The sequence below is a fragment of the Galeopterus variegatus genome, unplaced genomic scaffold (assembly GCF_000696425.1).
Source record: "Galeopterus variegatus unplaced genomic scaffold, G_variegatus-3.0.2 Scaffold404, whole genome shotgun sequence".
Lineage (NCBI taxonomy): Eukaryota > Metazoa > Chordata > Mammalia > Dermoptera > Cynocephalidae > Galeopterus > Galeopterus variegatus.
In genome coordinates, this window is record NW_007726515.1 from 462161 (window position 1) to 485962 (window position 23802).

General features: G+C 34.5%; 2 protein-coding genes across 17 annotated transcripts in view; one reads left to right on the top strand and one right to left on the bottom strand.

Moving 5' to 3' along the window:
* The window catches only part of NEXN (nexilin (F actin binding protein)), a 41847-nt gene extending 39369 nt beyond the window's left edge, over window positions 1-2478 (top strand). For 6 of the 8 annotated variants that reach the window (XM_008568372.1, XM_008568374.1, XM_008568379.1 and 3 more), the window contains 3 exons: window positions 474-659; window positions 1011-1368; window positions 1458-2478. In XM_008568372.1, the coding sequence (XP_008566594.1) occupies window positions 474-659; window positions 1011-1368; window positions 1458-1471 (558 nt within the window). In that variant the 3' untranslated portion in view covers window positions 1472-2478. Of the gene's footprint in view, window positions 1-473; window positions 660-1010 lie in introns of all 8 variants that reach the window. The other 2 variants (XM_008568373.1, XM_008568376.1) reach the window with 1 other exon arrangement.
* A 136-nt stretch (window positions 2479-2614) lies between these two features.
* Window positions 2615-23802, bottom strand: part of FUBP1 (far upstream element (FUSE) binding protein 1) — a 33112-nt gene continuing 11924 nt past the window's right edge. For 4 of the 9 annotated variants that reach the window (XM_008568366.1, XM_008568365.1, XM_008568363.1 and 1 more), the window contains 16 exons: window positions 23575-23737; window positions 23379-23477; window positions 23130-23231; window positions 22659-22761; window positions 22465-22565; window positions 21958-22099; window positions 21188-21348; window positions 19079-19230; window positions 18917-18996; window positions 15809-15937; window positions 14019-14093; window positions 7968-8027; window positions 7745-7890; window positions 5090-5136; window positions 4041-4177; window positions 2615-2833 (listed from right to left, as the gene is read on the bottom strand). In XM_008568366.1, coding sequence (XP_008566588.1) covers window positions 4147-4177; window positions 5090-5136; window positions 7745-7890; window positions 7968-8027; window positions 14019-14093; window positions 15809-15937; window positions 18917-18996; window positions 19079-19230; window positions 21188-21348; window positions 21958-22099; window positions 22465-22565; window positions 22659-22761; window positions 23130-23231; window positions 23379-23477; window positions 23575-23737 — 1591 coding nt within the window. In that variant the 3' untranslated portion in view covers window positions 2615-2833; window positions 4041-4146. Of the gene's footprint in view, window positions 2834-4040; window positions 4178-5089; window positions 6108-6950; window positions 7371-7744; window positions 7891-7967; window positions 8028-14018; window positions 14094-15808; window positions 15938-18916; window positions 18997-19078; window positions 19231-21187; window positions 21349-21957; window positions 22100-22464; window positions 22566-22658; window positions 22762-23129; window positions 23232-23378; window positions 23478-23574; window positions 23738-23802 lie in introns of those variants that run through there. The other 5 variants (XM_008568368.1, XM_008568367.1, XM_008568364.1 and 2 more) reach the window with 3 other exon arrangements.

Consider the following 23802-nt stretch of genomic DNA (forward strand, 5'->3'; position numbering starts at 1 on the left):
AAACTGCTTATGAAGGCCATTAGTGACATCATCATCACCAAATCGACTTTTTCCTAGACTCATACTATTTGGTAGTTGACAATCTGCTCATATACCACTCCTTTAATTATTTCCATGGTTTCCAACTCTCACTCCTAAATAGATGACTCGCGTATTTCACCTTAATGACTTCTCTATGTTCTTAGCCATTGCCTCTTTCAATAGTTGACTTCCCATTTTTCTACATGTAGACACTCTTCCCTGCCATTTGACCGTTAATAATTTGGGTTGAATTCATCTCAAGGACACAGTTCTAAGGATAGGAAGCACAATTTCCGGAATTGGATGGGATTTAGTGAAAATCTGCATGTCTGCAGTGTAGCACAAATATACATACCAAATATATTATCTTGGGCCTATAAATGACACCTTCAAGACTATTAACTTTATTTAGTTCTTGGTTTTTATAAAACAATTATTATTATTTCTTGAAGGAAGAAGATGTAGATATCAAGCCTGCAAAAAAAAGTGAAGCTCCGTTTACTCATAAAGTAAATATGAAAGCTAGATTTGAACGAATGGCTAAGGCAAGAGAAGAAGAAGAACAAAGAAGAATTGAAGAACAAAAGCTACTACGCATGCAGTTTGAACAAAAGGAAATTGATGCAGCACTACAAAAGGTACCAGGCTTACAAAGATGCTTTCTTTCTTTTTTTTTTTTTTAAAGATGACCGGTAAGGGGATCTTAACCTTTGACTTGGTGTTGTCAGCACCACACTCTCACAAGTGAGCCATGGGCCGCTCCAAAGATGCTCTCTTAAAAACCAGTTGTATAAGGAGGGATTAAAAAGTGTTTAATAGCTTTCAACTCACTGGAATGTTTTGTAAAGTACACACTGTGGTAAATTAAACACTTACATGTTCTGTACTTAAAAAAAAAACACATTTGCCTTCAAAATTCTATTACTGAACAACTGTCATATAAATACCATATTATAAATGCCAACCTGAATGCACTTATTTTAATATAGAAAAGAGAAGAGGAGGAGGAAGAAGAGAGTAGCACCATGAATGGGTCCACTATTGAAGATGAAGAGCAAACCAGATCAGGAGCTCCATGGTTCAAGAAGCCTCTAAAAAATATATCAGTTGTAGACAGCGAGCCAGTTAGATTTACTGTTAAAGTAACAGGAGAACCCAAACCAGAAATTACATGGTGGTTTGAAGGAGAAATATTGCAGGATGGAGAAGACTATCAGTATATTGAAAGAGGAGAAACTTACTGCCTTTACTTACCAGAAACTTTCCCAGAAGATGGAGGAGAGTATATGTGCAAAGCAGTCAACAATAAAGGCTCTGCAGCTAGTACCTGTATTCTTACCATTGAAAGTAAGAATTAATCACTCTTTAAATCTTTTATTCTATTCATGTTTTTTTCCCCTTAAAAAAAAAATCACTTTTGTTCTTTTCTTTTTTAGCTGATGACTACTAGCTCCCCTTCCCTCCCCTTGGAACTTTCTCTCTGTCTCCAACTTTCTCATTACATCCACCTTTTCTGTGGCGGGGCCAAAAAAGGAAACCAGAAGTGCCACTATGTTGACTTCTTATTCCTTTTCATAACAGTCTTCAAAACACAAGCTCACCTAAAGAACACCTTCTTGTCCAAACTGAGCACCAGATATATTGCCATATTATGCAGTAGCAGTAAAAATGTATTTAATGGGGGAGAGGGGTAAATTTACTTATTCTATCAGAACCTATTACAAAGACTCTGTATTTCCCATAAGTTTACAGCACTTATGTTAAAACAAAAAAAGTAGGATACATTATTTTGCATGAAAGAATGTCATTTATGAGCTTTTACACCTAAAATTAGTCTGAAATAGTTGAGAAAATGAATTTGGAACCTATCAATTTGAGTGGACTTTTTTCCTTGGTAGTACATCATTTTGGTTTTTATTAAAGTCTTTCAGAAGCAGACATATTAGGGGGGTGTCAGAAGGGGGGGGAGAGTAGTGGCATTCCTTTCATGGAAAAGGGGAGCACGGAGAAAACCAAAAAGAATTAAAGGACTTTTAAAAAACAATTGCCAGAGAAAATCTAACAGAAACCACTGCCTATACGTGTTCTGAATGTTGAGAATATTAAACATGTATTTTTCAAATGTGTGTAATTATATATAATCAAATTTATAAAGCAAGTTTATGTTGTGATCTTGCCTGAACAAATTATATTTTAATGAGAGTTTGTATTAATAGTTTATGAAGGAGAAAAGTTTATCTTTCAACATAATTAAAGGTTTCAAGATCTATGAGGATTAGAATCAGGAAAAAATGGCATAACCTTTAATTTAAAATTCTAGTCTTTAAAATGAGTTTGTAAATAATTAGCTGCCATGTTCTATTATCAAGTTGTTTTACATTTTAATATTCTGGAAGACAATTTTATCTTACAATGTAAACCCATAATAAACTAACTTCTGTATTTAAAAAAAAAAAAGGTCTTTCCATATTATGAAAGGTCTGCCCCTTTATTGTTAGAATTTTTGAAAACCCAATCTTTAATGAAAAATAGTTCAAGTAGAAAATTTTTTACTGAGTATTATGTATAAAAGACACAAAAATACTCCCTTAGATATTCACCAATGTACATTTATTTTTTTATTGAGGAAACCATAATGCATACAAAATTACAGCAATCATGTGCCCTTTTACATACAATGTCATTAAAGCAAACTCTAAACCAGTTTGTAAAGTATTCAATTTACCTCAAGTCCAAGCTGCATCTCCCTAAGACACTGTTCCCATCACAGTAGCCATTTTAAGCCAATCTTCTTTTTACACACGGGTAGTTTCTGTAGAGAACATTTTTCTCAGGACGAAAATGCATCGAGCATGCATAAGAAAAAATATATATATGCGCAAATACATTTAAGAGTTTCTATAGGGATATCACTGAAGAAAACAAAACCCTGGGATATATTTGCTTCTTAAAAGCACCAATTAAAAAATCCCTCAAAAGTATATACTGTGGCAAGAAAAATCAAGTGACTAAACGATAAGGTTATTTTCAGACTCAAAATTAACTAGGTATTAAAATGCATTTGAAAATGAGGCAGAATTTGCAGAAAATAATAAGACATCCTCATGGATTAGTAAACTACATTATTCTAGACAACAGATAACTTTTTAGGTAGAACTGGTTCTACTGGCAGAGTATTCAAATAAATGAAATGTTATCACTTCTGAATGTATTCCTATTTTCCTCTGAAGGTACTCTGCTACTCCTACCCAAACCCACCCTTATGAATTAACTACCAAGATATTTGCTTAAGGATATATTTTACAATGTTTATAAACAACTAGTATTATATCACTAGTCTCAGAATTAAAACCATTTTCATTAATTAAAAAATAAAACAATACTTCTCATTTCTTAAAGAAACATCAAACCATAGAATTCTAAGTATCACCACACTAAGATGTCTTAAAAAAAAACAGGAACATATTGTCATCTTTTTAAGTGCTAAATAAACTAAATCAGTTCACAATTTCATTCTAAACTAAACATTGTTTCTAACGCTCCTAACATCCATTGCATTCAAATCAACTGGCTCACCTTTTCTGTTTTCCATTTATTTCAAGGTGAAGACTAGCTCCATTTAAAAGAATGCTTATAGTATCAGTGAAGGCTTATGGTAATGAATTAAAAAATCCTCATGAAATAGAAACAATGCCCCCAAATCTATTAGTATTCATCTATATTTTCTTTTATGAAAATGCAAACTACAACTAACCCAAACCTGACAGGCTCTTAAGGTTCAAAGAGGCCGTCTATATTATCAGTCTTAACATACCTATCACTGACTATTACAACACACAAACAAATAAATGTGGTGCAGTAACTACGTATCAAGAAATTTAACAGTTCATGGAACATTTAAGATCAAGTGAATAGCACTTTAAAATGAAAAGTGATCAAAAGCAGGTACATTACACCCTATACCATATTATGTATGGGAATACATTTCATATTTCTCAATTATGATTTGCCAATTTTACCTTCTACATTGAGCCCTTCTATGGTCCATGCTCATCGGCTCACCAATGGCATATGCTCAAAGGATTCCTCTTTATGGGTAACTATCTCAGGACCTGATTTTATGAGCTATGATTTGGTGCTTGCAGCATCTTCAGCACTGTGTGTGAAAATGAAGGCAGTATTTTTGAATATTTTTCTTTGTTGTAGAGATATAAGCAGGAGTTTTAAAAGGATCAGCACATTTTAGAAATCGAATAAACAAAACTGATATGATGCTGCTTTAATACATTCATCTTAACTCAAAATATGTACCAGTTAAAATAATCTATAAGAACACACAAACATTTTAAACTGGCAAAAAATAAAATAAATGCAGCGTCAGTTATTAAAATATTATAACTCAGAAAAATATTGGTTGCTACATAGATTATAAAAGGTTATTTGCTATATACAGTTAACATTTCACTGATGCACATGCCTTTTTATCAAAACATACTGCCAGTATTCCTTACAATTTTTTCCCTCTTCAGCATATATAAAAGTTATTAAAACTGAATTTTCTGGAAAAAAAATTGTAAAACTCTGACCCATAATTTCCTTACTAAATTACAACAGTTCAAGAATAAGAAAAATAAAGAAACCATCGCTTTGGAGGGCAAAGAAAATGTCCTGTCAATCATAAGAACAGACTGTGAAGGCTGTTGAAGTTTCTGAACAAGTGATTTCCTAAATCTTGAAAACTATGTAATTGTCCTTTAGTAATTATAACACGTCTATATTTGGGGAAAAAATAGAAAAAGATTTGGATATAGTTTAATTACAGCAGCAATCTACTCATCATTTTGTTTTAATAAAAAAAAAAAATTAAAATAAAGAAACATTACCCAGAAATGTAAACAGTTGCTTGAACAACTTACAGACTTTCCACTGAAATGGTAGCATAAATAACAAAATACATTTTGGGGAAGCAGTAGCAGATTGCTTTTGAATACACAACCACAAAAACCTCACAGGGACAACATTAATGTACTGAAATATTTATTTATATATGTCCTTAGGTTGTGCTTACCTGTTGCTTTTTGCAGCAGAACCTAAGGTGGAAGGTCTGGGAAGGCACTGTGAAGTATAAATAATTGCACTGTTTGCAATTAATAAAGATTTTAAACCTTAAATGAATCAAAAGCAACAGCCTCCAATTTGTGAATTATGATACTGAATCCAACTGCACTATTTCTTCAGTTTAATTAATAAATGCACCACTTTCCTAAAAGGTCATCTATAAAACAGTATCATGCAAAATACTGGAATTGTTCATGTCAATACCCTACTCAACAGATAACTAACTCCTTAACTTTTATACTTGAAATACTTGAAACTAGAACTACATATCCAGATCTAAATAAGGGTAAGGGAATTCACTCTAGGTTATATAAAACAATCAAAAACATTTCGAAATATCTACAATGAACTGTACTGCTATTCCCACCCTGCAGGTAATTTCAACATTTACGTCCTTACACATCTTCCTTTAAAATATATCCAAAACAAATGGTGCTCCCCACCAAGGACAGAATATATATTTATGAAATGGTGTTAAAACTGCTACATTGCTCATTATTTGCAAACTGAAAACCACTTCTGTCTGATACATTTCAAGTCTTTCATATTAATATATAAGATATGCATATTTTACACTGAAAAAACAGTATTTTAGGAGCACCAGTGAGTATATTCAACTTTGTTAATGACCAGTTTTCTTTAGCTACAGCTAAAGCATATCAAAAATACTTACCCATTAAGCTCACTTAAAAAAAAATACAGAACTATGTATTATTCTATGTTAAATTACGAAGCAGTTATGGTTTTCCAAGATATCAGCACTGTATTCCAACATAATATTCACACAAAGTATGGCATTTGCATTATGTGGAACATTGACAAAAAGATACTGTTGCAGTTCATCAATTTGTCATTCTGATGTACTTACAGTGCAATGCTCCTTGAAGGAACACAATCAAGGATGATACACAGCACAGTCCTCCTCACCCCTACAGAGCTAGTTCTATACTGGCTGGATCAAACCTGCACTTCAACAGACAATGGCAAGACAGACTGTATTTGCATGTAGTCTAATATATTAATATGCAAAGAGCCAACAAATATGCAAAGAGTAAAACAATGGATTTCAACAAAATATCAGAATTTCAGCATGAGTGTTAAAGAGTAATAAAATGATTTCAAGTACATAAAAAAATTAAGTTGATTCAATGATAGGACTTGTGCATTTACAAAACAAAGCTTATCTATACTGCAAAAAGAAAAAAAAAGAAAAAAGCTTGAACGTTTCCATAACCCAATTATGTTTCAATGGCAAATGCAAAGTAGCTATATACTTTCTTCATACTATTCACTTTTCTACCCTAAATTTAGAAAGAAACAAATATATACATTGAAAGAATTGCTTCACATGAAAAAAAACTGTTCTTATTAGACTACTCATATTCACTATCTGAAAACTGTTCAAAATCAGTTATGCTGAAACAGTCTTGGAAATCAAGTCATCATCAAATTAAGAACAGAAAGGTTAACTGTTATAGCAGCAGTACAGGTCTGAAACAGTGGCCATGTATAAAAGGAAATTTCACTGTTAATGCAATGAAGTATGCCAAAAGATCACTGTATAAACATGCAGTTTTTAATCAAACACAGAAGGAAAAAAATGAAGATATCAGGATCACTTATGCTGAAACAGCCAAATACAATAAATGGAAAAGATCCTCCAATCTATCACTATACTGCAAGGGGGAAAAAACATGCCAGTGTTTAAAAACTCAGTATTTTATGGGGAAAGCTTATATATTTGTGTATATGTTTCTTAATTTATAATTGCTAAGAAATTATGAATCCTTTAAAATACCCACATATCCAACTTACCGACACAGGAGGTTTCATATCATTTATTGTAAAGCACAAAACAGGCATTTTAAAAGTGAAAGTATACATTGAAAAAGTACATTTATATCACAAAGCATTGACCACATAATAATTGCAAATACATTTGCTGGAATGTGTACATCTACACTAAATACTAAAAACAAACCAATTTTCATTTCTACACAGAAATATCAACCTCCTATCAGTAGTGATAGATATTTTGTACATTTTCAAAAAAAAAAAAGCAAAAAAACCAAAAAAACAAAAACAAAAAAACAAAACAAAAAAACCACTATTTTAAACCAAAACCAAAATTAAGATCTTCATCAAGTCGTCTGCATCCATATACTTAACAAAGGTTTTTTTCCCCCACACAATGAAGCAAATACTGTATTGTCCACTTCTTATTATTGGCCCTGTGCAGAAGAGATACATAAGAAATACACAAAAAGTTAAAGAAAATCCTTTAAATGGAGCTAATTCAGGAGTGAATCCTTTAAGAAAGAAAAACTGGTTAATACAAATGGTGGTGGCTTCTTGCATGATTTGCAAATCCCTGGGGGAAGAAAATTTATTTTAAAAATCAAAGGCATTGTAGAAATATTTAGCATTCAGATGCCAGAAAGCATTATACAAACAAACAAACAAACTCAAACAATATACCACAATACTTCATTTAGATACTTATACTTTGCCAGATAAAAATTAAAAAGGCAAACCTACTCTCAAAGAGACAAACATGCAGGAAACATGACGAGTGGAAATCAACAAATTAGCAAATTTATTATACCTGAGGTGCTGGAGGATGCTGTGGCATTCCCTGGGGACTTGTTTGGGCATAGTAGGCTGCTTGTTGTCTATAGTACTCAGCCCAGGCTGCACTATAATCTGGCTGACCTCCTGGTGGAGCCCCAGTAGGAGCAGGAACTGCTTGCCCTTTGAGAAAACAGAACTTTGTTACTGTAACCACAATTAAAAGCCCCAAAGAATCTCATTTCTAATAAAAACAATACCTTGCTTCTTGTAATATTCCTCCCAAGCCTTTGAATAATCTTGTGTCTGCCCTTGTTGACCTAAAAAAAACCCCCTATATTTTAATATAAAATTACATGCACTATAAGTACAGGTTATAAAGACAAAAGCACAGAGGGTTCACAATTGCTCCTGTTTAAAGTATGGGTTAGTGTCAGAAAACTACCCCCCCCCCCAAAAAAAACCCCAAAACCCCAAAACTATTTTCTTTTTGCCTTATTTGAATTGTAAATCTTAGGCACTATAAGTACAGGTTATAAAGACAAAAGCACAGAGGGTTCACAATTGCTCCTGTTTAAAGTATGGGTTAGTGTCAGAAAACTACCCCCCCCCCAAAAAAAAACCCCAAAACCCCAAAACTATTTTCTTTTTGCCTTATTTGAATTGTAAATCTTAGTTCTAGAGCATCACTATTAATAAAAAACAAAACCTCCAGGGCATATTGGGTGCTATAGGCTTAAACAAAGCAAAATGAAGCAAACAACAACAACAAAAAAACAAGCCAAGATCCATGTAGCTTTTTAACTAAGTAAGGTAAAGATTTAGGCATTTGACTCAATTCCATATTTAATAAACTGTTATTGTTCTAAATAAATTTGGAAAGTGCTTCAAGTAAGTAATCTGTAAACCTAGATGGTTCCCTGGCAGTGATGATGAACAGAGGGTGTGAGGGGGAAAAACCTACTATTTTTTTGTTCTCTCATCCACTTTGATCAATCTGCTATACTATAAGTTTTAAAGAAAATGCAAGTCCTCAATGGACAACTACAAAAAGAACATTTTTGAAAAACAAAAAACCTATTTAAAGGCCATGATTTAAAGACTTAATTTATTACTTTAAAACCTGGCCAAGATTTTTCCTGATTATTGATCTATAAACTATGTGTACAAGACTAGTCTTCAAGATACACTTTAATGAGATTTAAAATTTTAATAAAATGTATTGAAATTACAACGCAATTTGATTAAAAATAACCTGATGAAGGACATAAAGAAGAGTATTAATGAAACACAAAATTCAGTTTTCATAAGCAGGTCTTTTTCTACGCAGGCTGACTTTTCTGAATTAAGAGACTAAAGAAATATTACAACCAAATGCAATGCATGAACCTTGTATGGGCTCTTAACTAAAACAAATCAAAACACACAAATAACTAAAAAAGACATTTTTCTGACAACTAGAGATATTTAAATATGGTCTATACGTTGATAATATTATTGAGTATATTTAGAGCAAATGGTCTGCAATCTACTTTAAAATGGTTCATGCGCAAAAAACATACATACACACAAAGCACATACGGCAAACTTTTAAAAAATGGTGAAATTGGGTGTTCCCTGTACTATTTTTCCAATTTTCTGAAGGTATAAAAATTTTCAAAATAAAAAATTGAGGAGAAAAGAGGACATGTGTTTTCCTATCCATTCCTCTACTTCAGCACTATTTTATTTTATAATTCATTTTGCTTTATAAAATAATTATTATAGACAAAAAAGAAAATAATAATAATAATAGAGCACAGGCACACAGGAAGCTGTTTTTTTTGTTTGTTGGATTTTGCCAACAAGGCAACTTTGTAGTTTCAGAAAGTAGTCTATCACCACTGTAAAACTGGCCACAGAATAAAAACAACTGAGTGAATAAAAATTTAAGACTCATGACTATTAACTTTAAATATGCATGAAAAAAACCCTCTCTTTTTGGGCAACAACAGAGAAGTCTCAAAAACTACTTAAAAAAATTCTCATATTTCTGTCTTCCACAAATAACTCTTTTCAAAGGGGAAGTGGGAAGTGAGTTGAACATTTTGATTTTATTAGGAGACACAATTCAAGCAAATCTGAAAGCATGTTTTAATATTTAGAAAACTGCCAAATACCCCAATAGTAATAAAACCACACAATGTTTCCTACAAACTACACACTCAAAACCAAAACCTGGCTAAGGTAGCAATAACTTCCACCTCGGGTTTACAAAATGAACTAGATTTCATTGTAAGATACACATTTTAGAGGCAAAATAACAATATAAGATGGTAGAAACAGGCAGACACATCAAGAAAATTCATCAGACTCAGATGTTCCCGAAAAAACCTTAAACACCCAAATTCAAATATCCCTGTGGAAAGCTAAAAGTAAACACACTCTAAGGAAAACACACACTTGGTAAATAAGTTGTCAACATCTGACATTCCAATCTTAAAAGATGTACATGAAAAACTCATCCTATTCTTCTAATCTGAAGGGCAAATGTGATTCATTTTGCCTGGCTGGAAGCAGAGAAAGAACTCTTCCTATCTTATCTACTTAAGACTTGGCTCTCTTCCTTGGCCTACTGTACCCCCCTACCCCTTTTATGTATGTACTTCCTTATCTTGTTCCTCTTATTTCTCTCTTTGGTTACTGTTTTGATGCCAGATAGTTTAGCCTACACTTCAGTAGAAAATTACCTATTATTTATATACAGTTCTACAATGCATGAAGTTTTCTTTTATTTCATGTCATCCAAAAGATAAAAGACTTGCCCCAGAAGTCACTTGTAACATTCTTTATCAACCCAAGAGCCAGCCTTGCCTGAATAGATTCACACTTAGGTATCTCTCTATACACCTGCGTATTTCCGACAACTCCCCACTCTACGTAAGGTAACAGCTGCTAAAAGGCTGAGTCCATTATACTGCTTAACATTATGAGAGCGTTCCTTAAGTCAAACTTCTGCCAAAATGTCTTCACTTACCCTCCTCCAATCAAGAACTACCTTTCTTGACTCTGAAACCCTGTTTGTTCTGTTTATTCCAGCTTCAAAAATACCTCCAGAATGTTGCCATTCCATGTATAACAACCTTTTTAACCTCTAGAATTTTATTTTTAAGAATTTCTCTCCTGAATTCTCTTACTGTTACCCAAGGACATTCATAATTGTTTCAAAAAACAAAACTAATTTTGAAAACTCACGTTTCAATAGAGATTTATTTACAAATAAGCAAATAATGACAAATTTATAGACTGTTAGTGTGGTTTTCTGTTCTTAACAGAAAAAGATGAAATTAGGCTTCAAAAGCTGTGACAGCCTGCTTAGTTTGGTGAAGAGGGCACTGGATGGGGAATCGGGGAATCAGGAAATCCAGAATCCTAGGAAATCCTAGCCCTGCCACTTGAAGAGTCAATAAAGGAGCTGGCTTTGGCGATAAAGCTCTTACCTATTTTATTGCTCCTTTTCCCCCCTCCATCTAAGAAAATTCAGTACTGAACTATACCAGTTTTATGCTTTAACGTCTCTTATTTGTGGTTATACTAAAAGAGATCCTGAGGACAAGTAATATACCTAGAACAAATTAGAGCAGTTAAGCAACTAATCATTTACAAAAAGAACTTTTTTTTTTCCTTTCTGTCTTTTTTTATGACCGGCAACGGGTTCACAACCCTCGGTGTCGCGCCCGCACCGCGCTCAACCAGTGAGCGGACCGGTCCCTACATGGGATCCGAACCCTCGGCGGGAGCGCCACCACACTCCCAAGCGCGGCACTACCGAGTGCGCCACCGGGCCGGCCCTTACAAAAAGAACTTTTAAAGGAAAAGATAAACGAACCTTGTAGCTATCACACTATGAAAAATGCTCATTAAGGGGCGGGGGATGGGGGGATAGGGAGTAATTGGGTAAGGGACACAAAAAGTAATTATGATCTGTAATGATGAACATGCTAGTAATATTGATTTGATCATCACATAATGTACATAAATTATCAACTCTGTACCCCATAAATACGTATAAACAGAAAAAAAAGAAAGAAAAATGCTCATTAAACACCTAAATTACCTAGCATTATTTCTTTTTAAGATTTACGTATGAGAGGAAATTGCTAAACTGGTGCACTTTGCTCATAAAATTAACAGGTGATTATTGTAGTACTAAAGAAAAACACACAGAAAAGGTGGTGGGGAGTCTCCAAACAGTGTTATTTAAGTTATCTCTATACCATCTTTTCACACAAAGGATTCATGACAGTCCAGCATAGTATCTCTAAAATTCGAATTTTAGAGAATAGGTGGCAGGGAAATGGTGGAAACTGAAAATTACCACAAAGGCAAAATGAAATGTCTACTCCTAACAATAAAAATTAGAATTCAATACACCCACTCTTTTTGGGCAAGTAAAATGTAAAAAGGCTAAATAGTAAACTTATTAATGGCCATGTGGCAAAGAAACAATAAGATATAATAAAGCACAAAAGCCAAACTCATTCCCCAGTAATTTCCTAAGTCCATTAACAGGCCTTTGTTTTTACCCACTAAATAATAACGTAGGGAACATGTCTGGCACATTACTCTTTACGAAAATACAAGTTGCAGCTAATGGATAACTAAACTCAACATACTTGATTCTTTTAAAATGGTGATGCTACTTCATTAACATTAAGGTGACTATAGGTCCCCACCACTATGTTGTCAGGGTGTGATTATTTATACCAGCCTCATTCATTCTCAAAAGTATACCAGTTTAGACAATAAAGGATATGGTCATCCTAACTAAGAGTACATTGCTTTGAGGTTTAAAATTAAGTTTCTTTTTGCAGTATTTTAGCTGTTGTAGATCTGCCTGAGATAAACTAGGTCACAAAGACATAACTTCATCAATCTGTTACAGCTTCAGGAATAAGATGCAGCATGACTCTCCTAGAAAAGTCATTCTAACAGGAAAAAATACTTTTTTCTTTCTTTAAATCAGAAATCAACTGTATAGAATATCGCTATCACCAGGTACATGTACTTTTACACACAAAAAGATGAATATTATCACCCTTCTAGAAATCTTTCTTTCTGAAGAAAATGAGAAACAGCCTTTGGGAAAAAAATGTACAGAAATTTAAATTGAGAACCCTAAGTAGACTATATCTTATGACAAAACTCTACTATCTACAGATTTTTTTCTGTGCCAGTGAAGGATGGGTAAGTTTACCTGTTTAGCTTTCATCTGTGATGACTGGCTGTGGTGTTCATTTTATTTTTTGGTGGCAGGCCAGTACAGGGATTGAACCCTGGACCTTGGTGTTATTAGCATCACACTCTAATCAACTAAGCTAATTGGCTGGCCCCAAGAGTTAATTTTAAATGACTAAGACCAAAAGCATCTGAAAAATAACTATTTGTCTAGAAGTATAATGTCAGGTTCCAAATGCTCCCTTAGAAAAAAACAAATTTGGGAGGAAGGCTTGACTCAGACCCTCTTAGAAGTCAAATTCTGGTTTCACCACTTAGTTGTGTTACCTGTTTCCCAGTCTCTACATGTGAAATGCCAATAAAGATACAGTTCTTTTCCTTCACAGCAGTTTATAGTAATATATTCACAAGTTATTTAACAACTGTACCCTCCATTAGCATATAATAACCAGAAGGGCAGGGCTCCTGGCTGTTGTAATTGCATTCTCACCATCTGTCACTTCTCACGCAGCATGTTGTATGTGCTCTATAGTTGCTGAATGGACACGGCTTTTCTAAGTGATTGTTTTTCCTTTTGCATGTATACAAATGTTATTTAATTCACTTCCTCTGTCACTGTAAATTATTCTTACGTACTTATTGTGTAGTAAAAATGATGAAACCATACAAAACCAAGTATTGCTTTGCACTCTAAAATTTAACATTATGCCATTTAGGCTAGTAATATACATGAACTGTCTTTGAAAAAAGTGTAGTAATATTCAATGTCATATGTGCCAATGAAGAAATTTCTAGTTTCACCTAATAATTGGCTGACAAATGCATTCAGAAATAGAAAGATTTGTTACAAAACCACAAATTAAAGTATTATTTGTGATGGTCTTGACATGTCTGAAAGTTGTGATTTCAGAATGCATTTTTGCTCAATTATTCTCCTTAAGATTTTAAAAGTTAATAACTGAATGAAAGTCATCTAAGGTAACCAAAATATGCCACAAATATGCTTTTATCAAAGCATTCAACATTCTAATGTATATTTACTAAGTGTTCCAATTTAATTACATATATATATATATTTAAAATGTACAACATACCCATTTTCTTGTAGTACTCTTCCCAAGCCTTGGTATAATCAACCTGTCCAGCTGGAGCTGGATTCTGCTGATCTCCTTGTTCAAGAAAAAGAACAAAACAGGATTAAAGATTTTAAAAGGCAATTTTGGGCTTTTCCTTCTGTTCCTCGAGTCAAGGAGTTGTCAGTGACATGCCATGGGGCAGTAAAGGTAGAAGGGAGGTGCTGTGCAGTATTAGTTTTCCTGTTGAAGCCAAAGACCCAGGACACTGGGGGTACAGAGTTGGCAGACAGAGAAGATGACCAACGTGTTTGGAAGACTGGTTATACTGTGAATATATGAGGGTACTTGAAAAAGTTCACGGAAAAGGGGCTGACTGGTTAGCTCAGTTGATTAAAGCTCAGTGTTTTAACACCAAGGTCAAGAGTTTGAATCCCTTAATGGCCAGTGACCCCCGCCCCTCAGCCAAAAAAAAAAAAGGCTCATGTAAAGATTTTTATTATCTTTTAATTCTAGTCTTCCATGAACTTTTTGAAGATCCTTGCAAGTAAACTGATGTCAAATAAGGAAATACATTAAGGATACTGAGTTTCCCACCTTTCATTAAGTACAGAAAAGGAAAAAGCTAGAAAGAGTGTTGGAACGGAATTGCAGGTTATATGAACATAAAGCTTTAAAATACATATACAGATATGAACGTTTATTTGTTTTTATATATGTGCATGTAGGTATGGGTTTATGTAAACAGATTTCCTAGCTCTGTCCACTAAAAGGAGTTAGAAGCAATGACACCTCATTAGCAAAGAGTATACTTAGTTTATTTCCAAAGACCATCCTCTACTAAAAGGAATCAGGGCTCCTTGAGAAAATGGCTAACTCAAAGGCTGAAGCCTAGAGAAAACACAAAAAATCTTATTGTGCCAAATAGTAAGGAAGTGCTTAAAGAACAACAGGCATTTCAAAGGATACAGGAGCTACCATGAAGATACTCCTGGCTAGCTAAATCCAGTACAATATCGTTATAAAAATAATAATAGTTAAAAATACAATCTATAGGACCGGCCCCATGGCTCACTTGGGAGAGTGCGGTGCTGATAGTGCCGAGGCCGTGGGTTTGGATCCTATATAGGGATGGCCGGTGTGCTCACTGGCTCAGCGTGGTGCGGACGACACTGAGCCAAGGGTTGTGATCCCTTTACCGGTCAGAAAAAAAAAAAAAAAAAAAAAAAAATACAACCTATAGAATTAAACAGGAATCCACACTGACGTGAAGAACTAAATAGGATGAAAAGGAAAGCTTTTTCTTACAGTAAAATACCAACTTCTATACAATGATGGGGGGGAAACAAACAAAAACAATGAAGGGTAATGGGACATCATGCCCACAGTTTAGTCTTAAATGGCTTATCCTTTCCATTCCAGCCTTATCTCCTTCTTCTCTTCCGAACTAATGATAATAACGGATATGGACACACACATACAGGGGTACTTCAAAAAATTCACAGATTCATATCACCATTTACTTTTACTTTTCTATGAACTTTCTGAAGTACACTGTTATATGACAGAAAGGGTAATAAAGTAAATGGGTAGATAAAAGTAACAGCTGAGTTTTCTCAGTGTTCTTGGTATTCTTACAACTTTTATGAAAGTTTAGAATTATTTCAAAGTCATTTACTTAAAAAAAAAAAAAAAAAAAGGAAATTCTGCTCACTAAAGTTCTAATTGAATAATGTTAGAAATTTTAGGTACTAGAATACAGTGACGCACTTCTTAGCTTTCTCGTACAAAATAGATTAGTTACCAGTTACCTTGTCCATTAGTTTGGGTTGTAGTTGGTGCACCTGCAGGAGCTGCAGGTGGTGGCTGTGCTTGCTGTTGATAATAGTGAGCATAATAAGCAGCCCAAGCTGCTGAATTTGGATCCGTTCCTGCCTTTGCTAGAATTAATAAACACAAGTTCAAGGTTTGCATCTGATGTCCACAGTCTCTCTCTCTCTCACACACACACACACAAAATCACACAGCTCTCTCGCAAATACACAGGCCAAAAAATTAAAGACATCAAAAACAGCAGTAAATGAAAACTTTCATATTTTCTATTACTTTCACTGTCATCCTTAGCTTTTATTATGTAAAACTGAGGATCAGAGATTAAGTGGCTTTCCTGGGTTACAAAACTAGGTAACTGGTAACTAGGTAAGTGGTAGAACTAGGATATGAATAATCTTTTGGCTTCAAATCCTATGCTTTGTCTCAAACCACCCTGTGCCATTGTTTTTTCTAAAACAGTTTTGTCTCAAGCACAACTGTTTTATGTGGCAGATGACTAAAGATTTCTAGGGGTTAACCTATACAAGAAACAAACAATATCTTGTAACTATTAACTTTGTCTTATGTTGTTTTCAATGAAGAAACAAAATAAAAATCTTAGAAAATAGAGATTAGTCACATTTCATTTCATCCTATTTCACATTGAATCCCCCAGCTTATCTTTTCCATTCTAGACTTACCTTTCCCTTCTGTCAATATCCCTCCAATACTCAAGTTCCAGTCACAATAAATTGCTTGTTCTTTTCAGAAGTCACTAGGCTCATGCCTAAGCCTTTGATCATGTTATGCTTGCTCTGCACTTGGGTTCACCCTCACTCATCCCTCATTAATCAAATGATGTTTGAACAGTTTGAGACCTCTCAGTCAAAAACCAGAACCTCTCTCACTGATTGTCCTTTATACTATGAATATTATACAACGCTATACATATATCTTTATTAGTTTGTATCCCCAAGAAGAAAGTATATCTATATGAAATCTGTTTAGATTCATCCCAAGTAAGTATCAAGTCTTGGCTGCCTAATACAGGTTAGTGAAGTTTAAAAAAAAAAGGAGCAAGGATTTCTAGAAAAAGAAAATTGTATGGTGATACAATTATAAAGTGGTATTAGGCCACCCTCCAAACCCTTTTCAACTGCTTAATGTACTGCTTTTATATGCTGAATATTTGTGTCTTAATAGTATCATTATCCAAATACTACCTAATAAATGCAAATATTCCACCTGACACAATGTATAAAAAAACTGAGATTTGAAAACAGACTTTAGTGAGCAATACTTGTACTCCCAAATGTGTTAACCATATAAGAAAATCAGTCTCACAGTCACACAGAATTAATATGCACTAGTAACTTACTAGTCATTCAATATAATATTCATTCATTCATTTATCACTATTTTATAGATAAGAAAGCTTATCGGGGTTTAAAAACTTGCTTGACATCCCACAATTAGTTAAGTTGTTGGACTAACCTAGGTCTGTTTGACTCTGAAGTCTAAATTCCTGACCACTACATAAATCTGTAATAAACCATTAATTTTTTTATAGAAACAGATTTTAGTTCAGAGAATGACAACCACCCACCCATACCCACCCCCACACACACCATAACTGTAAGTCTAATATAAACAATATCTAATTGAGAGACTTGGTAACACTTTGATAAAGTCTAAGCTGGGCCACCTAGTTGAAATCTTTAGCTAAATAGGTTACTTCTCTCCCAAAAAGCAATGCTGGAAGCCACATTCACTGACAGTTCCTACAGTGGTGAGTTCACTATTACTCCAACTGGGAAACTGAGATTGTGATACAGAGACCACTCCTTATTCCCATCATTTCTCTCAATCATGCTACCTACCCCCAAACAGTGCTCTACAGGTGTAATTCTGGCATTTCTAAGTTATCCAATATAAACCCGCCCCTAAATCTGCTCTAACTCTTGAATCTCATTCCTCTGCATACTCATACTATCCCTTACAAGAGAGAAAGAAAAGTCGTTTTAGATCAACATACAGTAAATAGTAATTGACACTCCTGTACCCTGTGAGCCCTTCTAACACAGTATTGCTCACGCTGGGAGTGCATTCTTCTGCAATAGAACGTAAACTCATCTTTGCATACCCACATCCTAGCACAACTTAAATTGTTTCTTGAATGAATGAACGCTGTGGGTATTTGGTGACTGTTATGTTGCGTCATCACATTCCAAAGAGCATACTTCCTATGAAATTAAAGTATGTTATAATATATAGCCACATTTGAATACCAGAATGTTCAATCAAATTCAATAAAATGATTTTATCTAAATCAATTACTTTCAGGTTTTTTTGGATAAATATACTATGTGTAGAAAGAAATCCATAATTCAGTATACCTTCCTTGAAACTACTCCAGGGAAAGAGGGCTAAAAGGTAGGTAGCAGGTGAGGAAAAAAGGATCATAAATAAGAGTTAACTGGTTTCAAAGAATGCCTCTTTGACAAAGATGAAAAGAAAACTACAGGGTATGGGAAGATGAAGAATAGAAAAATCCAGATCCAAATAGAGAATGTATTTAATTACATGTATTTTAGAGTTCTACATGCAGTTATTAAGTACAGGCCTAATTTTTACTAATATTAGAGTTGCCTTATCAGGAGTAGGAGAACAGACAACTTTTATCTGAGAACTTGGGATTTTTACGCCCAAGTATTTAACACGCTATTAGACTCTCATGTAATTTTATAAATAAATGTAAACTAGCTATTTTTTCGTGGATAATGTCAGCATGAACACATTAGACATTTGACAGCACTGGTATCTAAAACCTAAGATATTGTACTTTTTCCTGTAGTGTTTGGCTTTTGATACAGTACTCTGCTGTATTAATTCACAAAGCAGAAAAAGCCAAATAGAAAAAAGTTCCACAAAAGCAGAGATCAAATTCACGTCAATGTGCTAGATGAAGTGCTTAACACTCTGCTGAAAGAATAAAATGAGTGGAGACATTTCATACAAATGTAGAATGCTAGAAAAACTTAAATGTAACAGGAGCGGTAAACAAACAATACAGGTAAACACACAATTAGAAGAGAAGCATCTTTTACCTGGATCAGGAGGAGCCTGCTGCTGCCAGTGTGGATATGCATTTCCCCACCCCTGGGGAGCATATGGGGCTGGAGGACCACTGAAAAGAAGTCAATATAAAAATACAATTTACAAAAGCTAGAATCTTTGGGGAAAAGCACAAAACCAAACTCAATACTTACTGAGGAGCTGGGCCAGGTGGTCCAGGATTATAAGGTGCAGGGTTGTATGGTCCCATTGGAGTTCCAGGCCCTGGAGGCCCAGGAGGCCCATGGGGGCCTGGCACACCATGGGGCCCATGGGGTACAGGTGGCCCTAAAGGATTTACTGGACCCTGCAAAAAAAGGGAAGAATATATACAAAAATCAGAAACACAGGGTAATAATCAAATAACTCAAAGGCCAAATAATCTTCCATTTCTACTTTCTTAAAGTAACAAGCAACAAATTTTAGATTTTCTTCCCTTTCCTCATTTACGTTGTAAAAACTATTCTTTTTTTTTTTTCGTGTCCAGCAATGGATCGCAACCCTCAGTGTCGCGCCCGTACCGGACCGGGACCGGCAACGGGATCGCAACCCTCGGTGTTGCTCCCGCACCTCGCTCAGCCAGTGAGCGGGAACCGGTCCGTATGTGGGATCCGAACCCTCAGCGGGAGCGCCACCTCACTCCCAAGCGGTGCACTGTAGCAGTGCGCCACCGGGCCAGCCCGTAAAAACTATTCTAACTCTGCCAAATAAATGAGACAAGTAAAATTCATTAAAATCAACAGCATTAACAATTGAATGCAAAAATTAATACACTTCCTTTAGCTTCTATTATTTTCGGACAGCACCATTTCCTTTTCCAATTCTTACTTTTCTATCCTTTTGTCGTTTGAATCATGGAAACCTATCAGGTATCAGGTGTTCATCCCCAGCTCTTCCCTCTCTGCATCTATTCTATCACCAGACAACCATATTGACAATACATTCCCCAAATTGCTTAGGTCCTATATTGTGTGAACTGTCTACTAAACACTTCATCTATAATATAACACCTACTTCTCTCTTGAAGTTTGCCTCACAACTTTTATATTTCTGTAATTGGATCCCTATTTAGAGCAATAATTTAAATTAACATCCTCCTTTTGCCTTTTATCTATCATAATCTTTGAAATAGGATCAAAATTCCCTCATAATTCATTTAATAACTCAGGGTGTTTCATATCCTTATGCCACATTACAATCAATAATGACTAGCTGATTTCTCTTGATAAGCCAACTTGAAAAGACTATTAGACTTAATTGTCCAAAAACACTCCTTTATGCAGTTATTACCAACCATGTGACATTTTGGACAAAATGCTAAAACTATACTTGGTTGTCAATTTACTCACTACAAAATAAGCAAAACTTCATGACCTTTAAAGCCGCTTTTATTAACTTGTCTCTTTCAGTCTCCAATTGCTGTCATCCCTCACTTTTATTATCTATGACCTATTCTCTCCAAATAATAAAAATTCTACAAAGCAGGTACTATTATCTTCATTCTACAGAAGGAAACTGAATCACAGAAGAGTATAAATAAATTTTCTGAAGTTGCACAGTCAGTAAGAATTCACAGGATTTTGAACCCAGGAAGCCTGACTCCAGAGTACATGCAATTAAGCACTATACAAAATTGCCTTTCTAAAACAACCTGTCTTGTTTCTCCATGAACCCAACAGAAACCCTAATCCATACAGGATAGGCTAATAAATAAAAAAACCAAGATGTGCTTTATAAAATTAGATGGTGGGATCTATGTGTATATTATGTGTAGTGGTGGGAAGCACTTGAAAAGTATGCATTTTAAAACCCCTAGACAATTATGAGCCAATCCAAAGCTGGGATTTATAAATTTCTACTGCAGAGTGGGGGGTCCATCTGATTCATCTTTTTTTTGCCTCACCAGCGTTGGGTATAGTAAAAACTTAATAAATAACAAATTCCTATAACTAAATTCCTATAACTATTTCCATTCAAATAAATTCCACAATCCTCCACCAACACTAACATTATGTCTATAGGTAACACTACCTCTTTTATCTACCCACACCTAAGTGTAAGGTGGTTCTGAACACCTGTATCTGCATATTTAAATAGGTTATTTTTATTGCTGTAAAAATCTTTTCTATGCTTTATATATCCACTATGTCATGAAACCTGTAATTTCGGATAAAAATCATACATTTTCCTGTGGTGCATCAGAATTAATGGCTTCTTCAACTAACAGGGTCTATGCTATAAAACAAATTTTAAAGCATACTCACACCAATCTTTTCTTCTATGAGCTGCCGAGCATAGTCTATTTGCTGTGGAGTGCCACGAATTGTAAATAACTTCATATTAGGATCTGCATTAGGTGGAGGATTTCTCTGAAGTTCTATTCTTGCACCAGACTGCTGACTTATACTTTTAATGGTTTCACCTCCTAAAATCAAACAAGAGAAATTTGTCTAAAGGCTCAAAGGACGTAAAAAGGGCTACTCAAAGGAATACTGGTCAGTTAAAAGGACCATTAAAAAAAAGTTTTGGACAGTATCCTATCTCACAATATTCTATTATTATTTCCCATTTATTCTACACTTTAAATCAAACTGTATTAAGCATTTCATGCTTAAAACACATTTACATTTACTTAGTATGTTTACACACAACCTTAATGTGGATTATAACTTATCAAAATAATTGGTTCAAATAAACTACTCTTGTAGCAATGTAAATACAACCTATCACATACTCAAATTTTAAAAAAATGAACAAACAAAAACACTCAAAACATTTTATGGATGAAAAGAAGCTTTTCATGCTATTAACTCTTGGTCCTCTTTCTGTAGAAGCCAATGAGATTCAAACTCTGCTCTTTTTGTAAGTATATGTGAGATCCTTCATTAATGTTTGTTGTTACATATCAAAATAAGAATGCTTTTCTACTAAAATGCAGCCAAAGAAAAATCAATGCCACTTGTTTACAACAACAGAAATAGCATCCAGAAAAATTAAGTAATAGGTTACACATTAAGAGTTTAAAATACATTGCCTTTTCCTATTATTAATCCAGTTTTCCCAGTTGGCACAATGAAATTAAATTCCTGTAGTCCACCAGGTGGTCCCATGTTCCAGCTGCCTTGACCTCTACCTCTTCCTCGACCACCAGGTCCAGGGCCACCAGGATTACCAGCCTAAGGTGGGGTAGACAAGAAAGAAAGCATAGAAATAAACTCTTCTTTCCACAATAAATTATGTCTATTTTTCCCAACTCTCATATTCCTGAGCCAGAAATTTAGAGATTACTTCAGAGATGACATGGCTCAAATAATTAGTAATACCAGCATTTTTTTTTGGAAAACACTGGGGTGAACAGGTAGAGCAGTACTTTTTCCTATTCCAAGATGTCTACCTTAAAGCAATTTAAACTTTCCAGCCATTAATATAACATTATCATGCAGACTCTGATATAAAAATATGAGGGGGGACTTTCAGATTTGATGAAGGAAAATATTTTCCCAATGAGCACAAAAATAAAAATGTTAACTTCCTATCAAACCTGAACACTTCGAAGAAGGTCTGTAATAATTTCTGCAGCATGCTGACATCGGTCTGGAGGTCCTGTTATTTGTGCAATTCTATCAGGTGTCGTTCCATCATCTTCAAAACAAAAGAATTAAATTGGATTAATTAAACATTAAATGTGTGCATGTCAAAACAAATTGCTACCAACAATTAAATATATGTACTCACCTGGCTTAAACTGAATTCGAACGCCAGCATCATTTTGTATTTTTTTGATCATTTCTCCATTTCTTCCTATTACAATGCCAACAGCAAATCTTGGAATGGGGACCTTACGCAAAAAGACTAAGTATTAAGAATGCCATTTCATAAAATTAATTTGCATAAAATCATAAAAGTGTATATAATGCTATGTTTTTATTAAATAGGGTAACAAGATACAAAATACACAATTCTGTATTTTAACATAGAAAGTAAAACAGAAAAAACTGCAAAAAGACTAAGTATTAAGAATGCCATTTCATAAAATTAATTTGCATAAAATCATAAAAGTGTATATAATGCTATGTTTTTATTAAATCGGGTAACAAGATACAAAATACACAATTCTGTATTTTAACATAGAAAGTAAAACAGAAAAAACACTATTATGTTTGTGGATTGGTAAGCAACCTTTTCTGGATGGGTATTTTTACTTACATCTATCCCTTCGTTTCCTCCTATCCTTGACCCATACTCATTTCGAACTTCTCTGAAACCACCTTGATCACGAATTAACTCTAACACCATTTCCTTGGCTTGCTGAAGCAGAAAAAGTCAGCCAATTTAGAAAGCATGTTTCAAAACATTTCAATTATTCATACATGTTCTACTCAATTCCACCCAACCCCAACTCCTTCCAACTGTCATCCTTCCCCAACTCCTTATAAAGTATAAAGTTAGGTTTACTTGAACTTTGTAAGGGTCTCCTGTAATCCTAAGAGGTTTGTCAGCACCAGTGTTCTGAGGCCCATCTTGAATCATAACCATTTTAACTCCAGCCCGCTCCTGTTATAATCACAGAAATCATATGTATTAATAAAAGGGACGTGTGGAAGAGAACTAGCTTCAAAACAGAGTAAAAGTAATAATAACACAACAATACCTGAAGTTGTTTAATAGTCTCTCCCCCCTTTCCAATAACTAATCCTGCCTTGCTAGCTGGAATCATGATTTCTTGAACTGCATTTCCTGGTCCATCACCATGATGGAAGCCAGGGGCTGGTCTTCCTTTTTCAACAATCTGGTCCAGTAACCGTTTTGCTGATCTGTTAACGAATTATGATTCAAAAAATAAGGAGCAGCATATCCAAACTTGCTCAAATAGAGACAT